Raw genomic sequence first — 15,692 nt, 5'->3', positions numbered from 1 at the left:
TTAACACTGTTTGGATCCAGTTGTCCGGAGAAAGCAGAGTTGTCTTTAACCAGAGTTGGGGTTTTGCCATGTCAATATGACTAAGGGGGAGCGTTCAGGGGAACTGCATGGAAGGTTTTGTTGTAGTCAAGGATTCTGGGGTATAACTCGGTTAGGAGGAAAATCACAATAAGACAGCTATCAAGGACAGTACCTAAGTGGCAGGGTCTGTGGACTGAGGGGTTGAGTAGCAGTTGGTCTGGTGACAATGGAATGAGTGAGCTGGGAGTGCAGGAGCTTGTGATCAAGGAGACGATGGAGGTGGAGATTCTGGAAGTAAGGAGCATCTAGGCTGCACTGTACTGGCTACGTGTGGGTATTTTAAACTTAAATTTTAAATTCAGTTCTTCTGTCATACTAGCCCATTTCAAGCGCTCAATAACCATCTGTGGCTGTGGCTACGATATTGGACAGTGCAGGGGAACGTTGCTATCATCACAAGAGTGCCTGGGAACTTGTCAGAAATTCAGAATTTAAGTCCTCGCCCTGGATCTACTCAAATAGAACCTGCATTTTAACAAGGCATCCAAGTGATGTGTATGCACATTAAAGTTTGATAATGGCGCATATAGAGAACTGCGTCTTAGCATGAAGGTGTAAAGAACCTTCGTGGTTTATTTTTTGTGGATGTCCATATTTTTTTGACTCTGACCAAGGGTTACTTTTCTATTTCAGAAATTAAATGTGCTGTTACTAAAATAGTTTTGTGGGATTGGTATAATGGGGTGAGATAAGGTATTTCTATTTTAAACACTGTTTTTTATTGATCGCATCAAAATGGGAGTACTGAGTTCAGAATTTAATAAACACTTCATTTCTCTAATGTTAAATTTTATTTAAGTTGATGTTCCTTAGCATTTTACTAATCAATAATCCAACTCAAATTCTCAAAGGCTGAATTACAAACTGTAGCTACTTGTAACAAGATTTACAAATATTGTAATTGACTTGGTAAAGGAAGATTCTTTTTTTTTTAAGTGTAGTTTCAGAAGAAAGTGCTTTTTAAAATCATAGTTTAGTATAATTTTAAATTTTATACTAATATATTAAAGTAGGCATTGTTAGAAAAATGATTTAATATGTTTACTGTTCTCATATAAGTTTCATTATTCTTATGCTTTAGGGGATGGAGAAGAATGCTTTTGAGAAAAAATATAATACCGTTGGAGTGAATATTTTCCGAACTCACCAGTTGTTCTGTCAAGACGTACTCAAATTGCGTCCTGGAGAGTTAGGTGTTGTCAGCAATGGGAAAGTAAGTAGGAAAAGCCGTTGTTCACTTTTCTCAGTGACACTGTGCTACAGAGGTCTCAGACTTTTCTGTCACAACACACCTGATGCAGCACATGGGGAGGACAGTGCTCACATGCTAGACACACCAGACAGGCCTCAGCATCAATAACATGGCGCTGAGATGTCCAGTCCACGGCACACTGCCTCTTACTTCTCCCTTTCCCCCGTTGATGACAATGTTGAATGCAGGTAAGGAAGAATGTTCTTGTGGGGGTGACTTTTATTTTGTTCTAATATAATATAATCTAATATAATGTACTAGAATCAGCCACTTGGTACACATGACAACCTTGTGATTGAGATCCGCTGTTGTAGTAGGTGTAGAAAGTATATTGTGACATCTTTCTCCTGTGGCTTTCCTCTACAATTGATTATGTTAAATAACAATATGATTAAGTTAAATAACAATACAATACTTTTATAAGTTTTGAAGTATGAAGTAGTTTATTAATGTAATCTTTAAAAATCTATAAGATTTAAAAAATCAGTCTTAAAAAATCACACTTAAGTCACTCTTACTCCCACTATCCTAATAAAATTTATTAGGAGCTTATTGTTTGACCTTCTAACCATTTTTTCTACCCTACATAACTATTTCTGTTTTTTAAATACACAATTGTAATCCTACTGTGTATATGTAATTTTCTATCACACTTTTTTCTTGTAGTATATCACATTCTTCTGATTAAAGAGTCTTTATTATATACATGCAAAATTAGTGGATAATGTCTACTTATTAATATTTTTTGAATATGATAGTCTGATTTTATTTCTTAGGAATGATTTAAGTTTAAAAAAATTCAATCTGATGCTTAGATTTATTAGGAAATCAATTAATGCAAAGTATTTGACACATCTCTGCTTGCACTATCAAATTATATATCCCCAGATCATCTTCAGAGCTCAAATACACCCTCAATGTGCTCTTTGTTTTCTATATTTTTATGGGCTTTATTCACCTGTGTGTTTTATTTCCATATCATTATCCCCTTAAAATTATGCTTATTTATTCTTTCTTATCTGAATCTGTAGATAATAGGAGTTGGAGAATAGTGAGGGACTCATATCCCCCAGCCACCACAGATCAAGTATATCTGCTTCCGTGAAACAGTTTTTGAGCTGACTAATTGTGTTAGCTGCTAGTCAGTTAGACTCAGGTTTATCTGTGTACAGTGCTATTTTACAACTTGATAACAATGGTTGCCATTTATTATTACAATAATATAAAGTATTAGTAAATTTTGATAGTGAGCTATGTGGAAGCCCAGAAATAGCATTGCTTTTTCTCTTTAACAGTTTCTTTGGGAGGAAATATAGCTTTTTAGGATAGTTTTAAAGTATGTGGCTACCTCTGGCTCTGTCAGGCAGTTTAAGAGATAAAGAGGTAAAAAATTACACCAACTGTATCTAGTACCTTGCCTTTTGGTTATACATTATGGAAAAGCTACCTTATGTTTTCTTTGTCATTGTTTAATATATTCATATATTGTCAATATTAGTGACAACAAATATTAGTTATAGTTATATTCATCTTATTTCCCCTAGAATTGTTTCTTTCTCATTTTCCTTGAAATTGACAAACATATTCAAATGTTAATTTCTCACCTGCTTGAACCAAACATTCTTCTAGGTTCTGAGTACAGTAGTGAACAAACATGTTTTCATAGAGTTTACATTTTGGTGAGCAGAGACAGATCATAAACAGCATCTTTACTGATAAGGTATCATTTGGACAGAGAACCAAAGGAGGTGAGGGAGCAAGCTGTGTTGAATATCTGAAAGAGGAATGTTGTAGGTAGAGGGAACAGTGAGTGCAAAGGTCCTGAGATGAGATCATGTCTGTGTGTTCTAGGAGTAGCAGGCGTGCAGGAGAATAGTTAGGAGAGAAGTCCAGAGAAGTGGCTGGAGGCCAGATCCTGTAGGGTTGTATAGGCAGTGAATGAACGAGTCATGAAGCTTACAGTTCTGGGCAGGGAATTGACATGTTATGTTTGGATCGCTGGTGGCTGTTACATTGAGAATAGACTGTAGGGGCTCAGGAAACCAGTTTGAAGAGAGAGTGATGGTGGCTTAGACCAGAATGGTGTTAGCGGAAGTAGTGAGAAGTGGACGTGGGATATGTTTTGGAGGCAGAGTGAACAGGAATTGCTGACACACTTGATGTGGGATATGAGACAACTGTGTAACTAGCAGAATGGAGTTCCCTGTATAAAGTGAGGAAGACTGCAGGAGGAGTGGGGTTGTTCAGGGAGACTGGGAAGGGAAAGAGAGAATTCAGTTCTGGACATATTAAGAGTTCAGTGTTCAGCTCTGGACCTCCAAGCAGACTTGTTGATCAGCAATTGAACATAGGAGTTGAATTCAGGGAAGAGGTTGGAGCTAGAGATAGTATTAAATGAAATTATGTTGAATTTTTGTGTTGATTACTAGAAAATTGTAATTTTGATTATCCTTTTATTTGTAGAACTGTGATTTGAGTAGAGTACAATGTAGCCAAAAATAAGTACTGTAGTTTATGAGCTATAATGTAATACCTAATGTATTACTCTCTCATTGTAATGCTGTAAAGCACAATAATCACAGCAATTGGAGCAGTTAGTTATCGCTCTGAACCGAATAGTTTAATGCTTGAAATAATTCTGACATTTTAGAATCAATCTTCATTTGAACCTGTCCCAACATTTATGTTAGAATTGGAACATAGTCAAAGTTAAAATTGCTTATAAATGATCAAAACTGGGGTGCAGTGATTATCTCATACTTTCTTACTGAGATGCTGAAGAATTAAAACTTTATGCGTTTTAATATTAAAACCCTAAATAATGCTGTTGCTGTAATTATAGTAAATTTATTTTTATCACACTGCCTATTTACAAACTGCTGGAAGACAGCGGGTAGCAGAAGCTAGGGAAACAAGCATGGCCTTTTTTGATTCAGCCAGACAAACCTAGATTCAGATTCAGGTGCACCATTAATTATGTGCCCTCTCTGAGACCTGGTTTCTTCATTTGGACAATGGGAGTAGTAACAGTGTCTTTCACAGAGTTGTCAGAGAGATTAAATATACTTAACTCCTATTTTCTCTTTAAGTATTTGAAGGCTTTCATGGGAAATAGTGGGCAGATTTGTAGACTTGATTGTGTTACTCTTGGTGAAGGTCAGTATGTTATCAAGGCCAGTTGACTGAACTTCTGTGAGTGAAGAGAGCTTTTCTACTCAGGATGTGGATGAACCCTCTAACAGAGGCTTCTAAAATTTTAATGAGCTGTCAGAGGAGGTAATGCATTTCTGTTACAGCAGTTATTCTGTATAACTGAAAAATCACATCTCCAAAATGTTATAAAGAAGATTTAAGCTCCAGATAGGTTTTATTTTACTATTACATGCTTTTGAAGTTAAATGTTCCTTTTCCCAACTCAGACATTATGTGATTTGATACTATTTAAATTACTTTATTACAAATATTATATTCAACTTTAAGTAGAAGAGCTAAGACACAACAGAATCAATTTTCTCCTAACTATTTGAGACTGTACTTAGAAAGGTGAAATAGAGCTGGTTCTCTGGTGAATTTAATTGATAAAGATAGACAATCTTGTTAATCCCTTAGGAAAATAATTTCATATTTCCTTATTTCCTTATTCTGAGTTATTAACAAAACTGCTTAAGTCACTAGAGATGATATATTTAAATTCAACTATTTTCCAGGCCTCTCCTGTTCGTAGTCTTAAAAATATAACCTTGAAAGTGCTTTCAAAGTTACCTTAAAAACTAAAAAACAAATGCCAACCAAAAAAAATTTCTTTAAAAATATCAAATCTTAAGGCAATGAAATATTTATGTACTTTTCATTTTATAGTGCCTAGTTTTGCATTTTTAAAAGCCCGTGTCTTATGTTTAAGGGTAAACATGGTGTTTGTTTAGCTGTAAGGCCAACGTCCCAGCTAATATCCTCTTTGATATGAGCAAATGACAAAGATCCAGGAACTATACTTCATTAATTTTTAGAAAATATTAATTGCAGAAGTAGATGAAGGGGAAGTGAGAAAATCTGCTGCAACCATTTCACTCTGTTCTTTTTACCAAGAAAAAAAATATTCTAGCTGACGCGTTTTCCAATTGTTTGTTATTAATTGTTTAGCACATAAGACTGTGTCAGGCTCACCTTCTACCTCAGGGCTTGTGTTCATGAGATTATGGTGATTGCGTGTATCAGCTTCCTCAGAAAGTGCTAATAGTAGTGGAGTTGGTGGTGGTTGTGATGGGATAGCCATCCTGAGAAATTGGATGTGGACACTGACTGTGACAACCTCCCCGTCTGTAGTTACTGGAGTAAAGCTAAACTGTGTGAACGTGCTGTGCTCCAAACCACTAGACAACATCAGTTAGACGAAGATTGGTTGGTATTATAATTATCTGATTTGTCTCTCGGTTTTTGCTCTTTTATCCCTTGCTTATGTGTTAATTCATATCTACATAGTGTAGACTACATTTACAGATGAATAGAAAATTGAAATTAAAAGATTTACAAAGTATAGACAGTTGCTTTCATAAGTTACTTTAGAATGAAAAGCCTTAGGTTTCTGGAAGAATTATGTTTCAAAGTAAAACTTTCAAATGAAAATAATTTGCTGCTTTTTAATTTTGTCAGTTTAGTTTTGGTATTTATGTAAATGTTATTTGTAATATCAAAGTGAGGAAATATTTTTCTCTTCTTTGTTTCCTAGTAGATTTAGTAAATGGTGAGATTAATAGCCGCCACCTGTTTAATCAACTTTTGCTTAAAGAAATATCTATTTGATGAGAAAATATTTGTCTCAGACTGATATTGTCTAGAAGATATACAATAATATAACTGCTTTTATTTTAAGTTCTTAGGACCTATAGATGAAAATTTCCATGCGGAAGACTTTTACTTGTTGGAAAAGATAACATTTACTAATTTAGTAGAGAAAATTAAAGGCATTGTTGAAAATATGGAAATCAAATCAAAGAAGTAAGTATTTAAATCTAAGAGCAATTCATTTTGGGGTTTGGTATTTCGCATCCTATTTTTTCTTTTTAAGATGAGAAAATGTTTCAAATATGTACACAAGTAAAGATATAATAAAAGACATATAGAGAATATAGAGAAATAATAAATGATCCCCATTTACTCACCACCACCAAACTGTAGATGTTAATATTTTGTTTTATTTGCCTTGGATCTGCCTGTCTCTTTATTTCTTACCCACCCATCCCATTCTCCTCCTTCCCCAAGAGGTAACCATTTTCCTAAACTTTGTGTGCATGATTCCCATATTTGTGTTTCTACTTTCGCTTCATGTGTAAATATCTATTATTAGTGTTTATTGTGTTGAAGACCTTGACATTTTTAGAGAAATGCTATATTATACTGAAGGCTCCTTTTGCAGTCTACTACCATAGGAGCTTTATCCATGTTCATGTATATAGAGCTAGCTTACTCATTTTAATTCCATTTGAGTCTTTCATCTTGTGAGTATACTGCGGCTCCTTTATACATCCATTACTGAGGTACAGTTAACTTGGCTTTAGTTTTTTACTGTTAGAGAAATGCTATAATGAACCTGCTTTTAAAGATCTCCTTTTGCAGTGTAGGTTTCTCTAGAGTAGAAGTGTGTTGTTAACTGGATTGTAGAGTATGTGTATCTTCGACTCTACCAGATATTGCTAAATTCTATCCTTTAAGGTAGTTGCAACAATTAACACTCCCATCAGAAATGTATAAGAGTTACTGTTTCCCCAAGTCCTCACCAATACTTGGTGTTATCTGCCTTATTAATTTTTCCTGTTTGATGGGATGTGAAATTGTATCTTGTTTTATTTGCATTTCCTTGACTTCTAGTAAAGTTGAGTATCTTTTCATGTGATTATTTGCATTCATGTTTGCTCCTCTGTAAAATACCTGTTCATATCTTTTGCTTAGTTATCTGTTGGATTATTTTCTTCTTTTAGTGATTTTTAAATGTATTTTCTATGATTCTGTATACTAATCTTTATTATATGTGCTAAAAATATAATATTCCAGTTTGTGGCTTGGCGGTTTACTTTTTCATTGTCTTTTTATCACGTGCATAGAAGTTTTTTATTTTACTGTCAATGTATTATCAGGGTTTTCCCTTTGTAGTTTGCCTACGACTATGTAAGTGAGGGAGTTTGTGTGTGTGTGGGTGTAGGATGAATAAGAATTTTCCTTAGTCTGAGTTCATAAAGATATTCTCCTTTATTTTCTTCTAAAAGTTTTACAGTTCTGCTTTTTTTCTGATTTATATCTTTAATTCTTCTTGGATCTTTACACCGTGCTGCTGGTATCTGCCTTATGCCAGTCCCCCCGCAGTTACTACAGCTTCATAATCAACTTGGATGTCAGATAGTGAAAACTCCCCCTACTTCCTCTTCTTCAAAATTGTGTTGACTGTCTTTTGCTACTTGCTTTTCCATATAAATATGCTTAGGGTCAGTATAACAAGTTCTACAAAAAAAACTGCTGAAATTTTTATGGGAATCTCTTTGAATTGATAGGTTAGTTTGAGAATTGCCACCTTTATATAATATTAAATCATCCCAACCATTAAATATATACATATATTATTTATATGTAGCTATCTAAATGTATATATAATATATATTTAAAATATGTAAATCATATATAACTGATATATATGGTATATAATTTATATTTAAATATATATATGAGACTAGGTAGGTAGATAGGTAGTTAGACAGACAGGCAGACATATTTAGTGTTCCTTTTAGATCCTTCAGTGAAGCTTCCATTTTTCTCATGAAATCTTGCACGTGTTTTTAGATTTATTCCCTAGTACTTTATACTTTTTAGCTCATATTGTAAATGGTGTATTTTAGATTACATTTTCAAATCATTTATTGCTAAATTATAGGAACAGTATTAAGTTTCTGTGTTGATGTCCCTTGCTGGACTATCTTATCTTTTGTAACATTTTGTCTAATGTAAGACACTCATGTCATTTGTGACTCATAACAGCTTTGTTCCTTAAGTTCCAGTGTTTAACTGTCTCATCTATGTTGGCCTTTCTCTTGTTTTAGTTTGCTCAATTTAGTGAGGGATATATCTGTTTTACTACTCTTTTCATATATGTAGATTTAGGACATGACAGGCTCTTAATTGTTTTTTGTTTGTTTTTATCAATTTCAGTTCATTATTTCTTTTTAATCTGTTCTTTTTTATAAACTTCTCAAGTTGGATTCTTATTAATATCACATTTTTTTCCTTTCATCCTTTTAAATTACAGGCTTGAAATTTCTTTCTAAACACTTATCTAGCTGGATCCCAGAAGTTTTAAAATATAATTATTTTGTAATGATTCAGTGCTAAATATTTTCAAATTTCTGTTTTGATTTTTTAATTTTTTTTTATTTTTTAAAGTATTTGAAATATTTAGAATGTTGGCTTCATGAAGGCAAGTTCTTTGTCTATTTTTTTTGTCTTTTTTAATCTCCTGTGCATAGAATTGTGCCTAGATCTTATTAGGCACTCAGTAAATATTTATTGAATAAATAAATGAATAAAGTGTGTTTTGAAAATTTTAAATGGCACACTGTGTAATTGATTTCCAGTTTATTTTGAACTATGATTAGAGAACATGGATAAGTTATTTGGTATTTATTTCTCTTAATTTTGTGAGACAGGGTTAATTTTTATCATTGCATACTTATTTTTTTTAAAGACATTCTCTAATTGTGTGGAAGATTTTATGTATGTCTATCAGATTGAATGTGTTATTTTTTTTCAGATCATAGAAATACTGAATTTTTCTTTGTTTTGTCTGTCAGTTACTAAGAGAAGTTTGTTAAACACCACTGGGATTCTGGGTTTATCATTTAATTCTTGTAGTTTTTTCAATTTTTGTTTTAAATATTTTGAGCTATATGTTGTTATGTATACCGTTTCAAAATTATCTTTCTAGTGAATTATTCCTTTCATTATAATATAAATTACTCTTTTCCTAATAATGATTTTATCTTACAGTGTATGGGGTCTGATATTTAAGCCACATCAACATCCTTTTTGGTTAACATTTTTCTGTTATACCTTTTTCTGTCCTCTACTTTTAATGTATCCATGCATCTCACAGCATACGGCTGTGCCTTGGGGGTGGTTATCTTGCCAGAACTAAAAGTTCTGATTTTTAGTCTTGACTACAGAATTCTGATCCAGATGAAACTATGTCTTACTTAATGTATCATTTAGGAAGTGATATTTCTTAAAAATTCATCATTTAGTAAATTATGTTAATAGAAAATTATAAATGTTTGTGAAGTAGTAAACTAAGGGTTTTTCTGCAGTGAAGAGATAATATCCACGTTATTTTCAAATGGAATAAAACTAAAGAAAACTTTAAAAAGCAAAAAAAGTTATGATTTTATAATTAAATAATTTAGGTCTAGTATATGTTGAAAAGCCTATAATTCAGTAATTATTTGTTGAATTTTATAAATATGCTAATATTTCAGAGGTAATTTTTTTAACCTTGTTTGGTAAAAATTATAATCGTAGTTTTAAGAAGGTTCAGGAAGCTATTTTAGCCACTTTTAAAGCTGCATTTCAAACCAAAACTACCACCAAATAAGAAAACCAAGAATGTTAAACCATAACCACCTTCCCTCTAGTTGTCTTAACTTGTTGCATGCACGCAAATAACACTAAGCAAGTTATGTTGTAATTAGAATACATTAATATTCACTTAAATCTGAACATGTATTAAAAGTATGCATCCTTATTATGTTTTTCAAGAGTTAGTTAACTAGGAAGGCAGAACTCTGAATGCCAGAAACAGAATCCTTGGAGGGACTGGCACAGTGGCATAGTGGTTAAGTTCATGTTAGTGGCCTGGGCTTTGCAGGTTTGGAGCCTGGGTGCAGACCTAGCACTGCTTGTCAAGCCATGCTGTGGTGGTGTCCCACATAAAGTAGAGGAAGATTGGCACAGATGTTAGCTCAGAGCCAATCTTCCTCACACACACACAAAAAAAACAGAATCCTTGGAACCACTATCCCGAGGAGCACAGAAAATCTACTTCTAATGGAGTGATTACTACTTGCTGTGCTCTGAGAGATGTCTCCAGTTCTCAAGCAGTAGGTGCTGCATTTCAGGTGCTCTTTTCCCTCTTTAATTCAGAGTACTTTTCAGAAAGAGAAAAACTGACCTGGATAGCTGAAAATTCAGCAGAGAATCTAAGAAAAAGTTGTTTCAGTCTCAAAGATTGTCCTTTTCTCCGTTTCCCCTCCTGTTGGTCCATACATACTACTTTGAGCAGTCAGCCCAGTTTAAGAAGTGTGGAGAGCATGTTGACCATAAATATTTCCTCCAGTTTTACATATTAGGGATTATGTGGCTCATAAGTAAATATCTTTGAAAGAGTATGTGAATAGAGATTATGGTTTTGATTAATTAATTCATTTGATGTGTTTATTAAGTGACCATTAAATGCAATGCTCTGTGAAAGGTATGGTAGGTATTACAAATAGAAATAATACAAAGTCCTACATTTCAGAACTTTACAGTTCAGTGAAAGATGATATACTAGAAGGATACAAGGGTCTCAGCCACTTTGAATCTAAATTTCTTTGTTTATTAAATGGAGTTGCCAATCTTTTCTTTCTTTTTTTTTTTTTTAAGTAAGCCTTCCTTAAAGTTCAGCCAACATTTTTCTGTCCCAGTGTATCATTCAACATATAATACATTTTCTCTGTCATGGATTTTCGAATTTGGTTACATTTAATCTAGATATTTATTTTGTGCAACCTTAATTACTTTTCAAACTAATTTGAAACCGTAGAAATCTGGGCTTCTTAACTATATTAAAAATTTTTTGAAAGTAAATATCCTATTATTTACTTTTTGTTCTTTCTGCCTTTCTTTCCTACATGACATGGGCCCCAATGCTTGAACACATAACCAGCACTCAGCAAGTATTGATTTGAATGGAATGATTCACCATATTCTTATAGACACTGTTGAGAATACGACTTATCAATATAAGCATTTAAAGATCACATCAATGATAAGAGAAAGTAGGATGATTTTAAAAGCAACAATCATCTTGCTTTGAACTGACAAATTCTACTTACTGACAAGTGTGGAAGAAAAATCATTTATCTAAAGTTTGTCTATTGGAAATATTTTATACTAAAGTCCCCTTTCTTGAGGCACTAATCATGACATATAATATGGATCTTTCTCTTCCCGAAATGCTCATATATTGTTGATCTTGTTTATCTAGCATGAATGACCTCATTATGAAAGTTGACGCCCTTGTTTCCTCTTTGCCTACACGTGCATCTCGGTATGATGTCACATTTCTGAAAGAGAGTCACAGGTAAGAATGTAATAGTGCTGTGTTTTCTGTCACTGCATCCTGTACTCAATTATGGTTTCCATTTGTAGTCATAATGTAGCAGCTTTTAAAGTAGAATTAAAAGTTCTGTGTTAGAGAATAAAGTATTTGATGAGATTAGGGAAAGAAATTCCAGTTAATTGTATATTCTAGAAAATAAAGGAATGGTATATATAGGATATGAAGTTTCAAGTAAGTTATACCTAATATGACTTGTCTTATTCTTATCTTTCTTTCATGCTCAAGACTATTTGGAATTTTTGCACTACCTTGGAATAATCGTTATAAATGATAATATCTCTATATTCTCAATGTATAGAAGACTCAGTTACTAAAGAATTCTGATTGATAAAATGTAGACATGTCCCAAATATAGCATGTCCCAAAATGTATTCTGTGGAACACTACTCTGAGATGTTGACAGATATATTCTGAGAGAAAAACTGTTCTCTGGTTAACGAAGTTTAGAGAACACTGCGTCCTTGGGCAGGGGAGGGGGCAGGTTGTCAGTGTGTATCAACGTATTAACGGTTTATGAGATGTGGTGTAACTAAAAGAAAACACAAGAAAAGTTTATTTTTGGTTAATTTAGTAGTTGCGTAACTTATTTATCCATGGAACACTTTTTTGGTTAAAAATTTATTTCACAAAAATTAGGTTTCTGAAGACAGCCATCAGAGAAATAGTTTTAGAATTATAAACTAGTTTATAATTTCAGTGTATACAAGTCCTCTAAGATATTTGAAATAAATTTCATTAAGCTCTATCTACAAACATGCAATTATCTGTGTCCTCAGAAAGGAACCTTTGTTTTATTTTGTTTTGAATTAAGCACCACTTAAAATTGGGGGAAAAATAAGTTAGACGTTATGTAACCAAACGACAGACGTGTTTTATCTTATAATATTTTTCTAATCACTTCTCCTATAAAACTAAATTGAGACAAATTACTTTAACACGAACTTAAAACGGCTGACACCTCCTTGTCAGTTTTCTGGTTTTGTGGTGGATGCAATCTTATGTTGCTCACATTTACTGTTAGAAGATGCGATGTGCTCCAGCTGTGAAAGCTTTCTTCTGAGATCTGTTCACACGTGTGTAGTGTTATCATTCTCAGAGAAAATTACTTTTTAAAGAAATTATCTAGCACTGTTGAGAAGGAAGTCTTCATTTTCTTTTTTTTCAGATAACTGAGATTCAATAGTTTTAATTTTAAGTATTTTAAACACGTTTAATAGAATTCTTTTTGGAAACGTTTTTGATCTCTTAAATACCATGTGCTGAAGTAATTTAACACAGAATATTCAAAACTATCATTGTAAACAGTCACTTTACCATTCCATTAAATTATACGTAGGAATTTTGATGTGTTTGGAATGATTTACTCCCATATGAAACGTCTAAAACGTTTGATCTTTTATAGTTTGTGGTGGTGTAGTCTCTGCTTTTTCTCTAGCTTTCACGTCAGTCAATGTGTCCTGCTGCTTTGAAGCCTCCTGCCTTATTTTCCACAGAGGGAAGGATATGATGTAACTTTGTGACAGTGGTTTAGAAGTCTCCAGTGTTTTCTGTTTATTTCTGGGGCATTATTGTAAATGGATATGTAGTATGTATGTATTGGTTTATATCTATGTTTATGCAATGATACATAACTCGTCTAATGCCTGCTTCTTTTTAACATGCAGAGTCAGTAATCCACAATTTTCTGAGTTCATGTATATAATTTAAGCATTTAACTTCTGTTTTCTATGTGTTTACACATGTTGGTATGATATATTTATCTAGATCAACTTTGGTCACATGGCACAGCATGAGCTTTTTTGTCAAAAAACCCTAATATTTGAATCCTAATCTACCACTTATCTAGCTCCCTCTCTTAGCCTCAGTTTTTTAGTCTGTAAAATATAGATGATTATCCCTAGCCTTCAGGGTTTTTGTGAGTTGCAGGTCTCCTGCCTTGAATATAGTAGATATTTAATGCATTGTAGCTAGTTGTTTTGCATATTTGTTACACAAATAGTGAGGTTTCTCTCACAACGTGAAAATAAGAGAAATAAGATTGAACCTGAAAATTTCAGGTTTAACTATAAAATTAACTCACATTAATCAGGGAAGAAATGTGAATACCTACCTTAAATGTAGGATCAAAGCCAGCAAGACTTACTCATAACCTGATTGAAGATATTAATTTATTGAAGAAACAATGACTTTGGATTTTATTTCTCTTGGAAGCCTAGGAAAAGTAGAACAAAACACATTAGCATTGCTAGACTATATAGTCAGTGTCAATCAGAGCCGTAGAAACATTGTTATGTGTGTGCATGTGTATATGGAGAGTGTATAGATAAGACTTTATTTATTTAAAATATTTATTTAAAATAAATAAATAAAAGAGTGTTATAAGATTTGACCTAATGCATTTGTGGGAGCTGGTTAAGCAGTCTCTGCAAGGCTGTTGACTTCTATACTGGAGCTTCAAGTACACAGGGCAGGCAGTGAGGAAGGAAAGGTGGTTGTAAAGTTGGGGGATCAAGAGCAAGCTGGAACCCCACAAGGATGGACTGAAACCTGTGTCAGTTCTTGTTGCCTCTGACCTTGATATATAGTGGGCATCCTGCCGACAGTGGGAGCCCTTTGTCACAAAGCTAAACACACACGCATGACCCAGGAGTCAGAGACGTAGAGGGAGGGTCCTGGGGAAGGTAGAACCAGCTGGTGTCTCATGCCAACGAGGTGAATCAGCAGATAAGTGACAAAGTGGGTGAGCTACGAAAATGACTGCTACCCCTCTCCTGCCCTCCCCACCTCCTGAGAATCTCTCTTGTGGCCCACCCAAACCAGAAATGTGAGGGAAAGGGAATTCTGCAAAATGTAGTTCAGCCTAGTGAAGTTGATGCATTATAAAGCTACTGCATGGACCAAGAGTCCAAGGATTTGCTCTGTCAGGCCCTAGTGGTAAGATGGAAAGAATAAAGGCAGTTTAACCATAATCATATGTTTGGTTCCTCACTGATTTCTAAGCCCATATTCTTTGTTAGAAAGCCTCATTACTTGTAAAAGTAACTATACTACATTTTTTTATTACTCTTATTACAGATTCTCCGAGCTCACGCAGTGTCTTAAAATTATCACCTTTAGTAATTGTCTCTAGAAATACCATTCTTCATCTATCAAAGAGTTTGCTTCTGATTTTTTCCTATCAAGGATAATTATTATAATATTTTATAATATAGTTCAGTTTTATATATAAATTTATGCATGTCACATACTGTTAATTTTTTAAAATTTAGGATAATACAGTATGCTACAGAGATGAGCAAAAACTTCAAGTCACTTTTTGTTTTAATTTATACATTTCCAATATTTTTATAGTTATGTAGGTATATTATTTCATGAGAATATATATATGTTTCTATAATCACGTTGAAAAATTCATTCAATTACAGCTTTTTAGTTATATACACTATACATATGTGTATTTTTTTATGCAGCATTATATCTTTGGCAATCTGCTTTTGTGTGGAGCCAATATGTTAAAATTTATTATAAATATATTATTGCTATATTAATATATTTGTTAATTCCTCCTTCTAAAATTTAAATTTTTATGAGAATATTTAAATTTAACAAGGTAAGTTATAGATTGTTTGCAAAAGGAGAAAGAAAAAGGTAGGGGTAAATTGAAATCTGGAAGAAAGTGAAAAATGAAAAGCACAGTTACATTTTTATCAGCCCTGAAGGATCTCTGTTGAATTTCTATATTACCCTGTGGCCTTCTCTCCAGAATATGTGGATTTGATATTCTTCCACCATCTTTGCCAAAAGCAAAAATAGCAACCCTGACCTGTCACCCCGTCATCCCAGGAACTTGCAGTGACAGATGCAAGTGTGTGATGCTAAAGGTCTCGAAGAAGGCCTTGCAGACCACTGGAGTAGTGGCTGGCCTGCCTGCCTCCCTTGAGC

General features: G+C 33.5%; 1 protein-coding gene across 2 annotated transcripts in view; it reads left to right on the top strand.

Moving 5' to 3' along the window:
- UGGT2 (UDP-glucose glycoprotein glucosyltransferase 2) overlaps positions 1 to 15,692 on the top strand; it is a 184,373-nt gene that overhangs the window by 114,031 nt on the left and 54,650 nt on the right. For both annotated transcript variants that reach the window (XM_014864866.3, XM_070520046.1), the window contains exons 22-24: positions 1,163 to 1,294; positions 6,204 to 6,328; positions 11,616 to 11,711. In XM_014864866.3, coding sequence (XP_014720352.3) covers positions 1,163 to 1,294; positions 6,204 to 6,328; positions 11,616 to 11,711 — 353 coding nt within the window. The remainder of the gene's footprint in view (positions 1 to 1,162; positions 1,295 to 6,203; positions 6,329 to 11,615; positions 11,712 to 15,692) is intronic.

This window comes from Equus asinus, chromosome 11 (assembly GCF_041296235.1).
Source record: "Equus asinus isolate D_3611 breed Donkey chromosome 11, EquAss-T2T_v2, whole genome shotgun sequence".
NCBI classification, from domain to species: domain Eukaryota; kingdom Metazoa; phylum Chordata; class Mammalia; order Perissodactyla; family Equidae; genus Equus; species Equus asinus.
The sequence above is the reverse complement of the archived record's forward strand: the minus strand, read 5'-3'. Positions and strand labels throughout refer to the sequence as shown.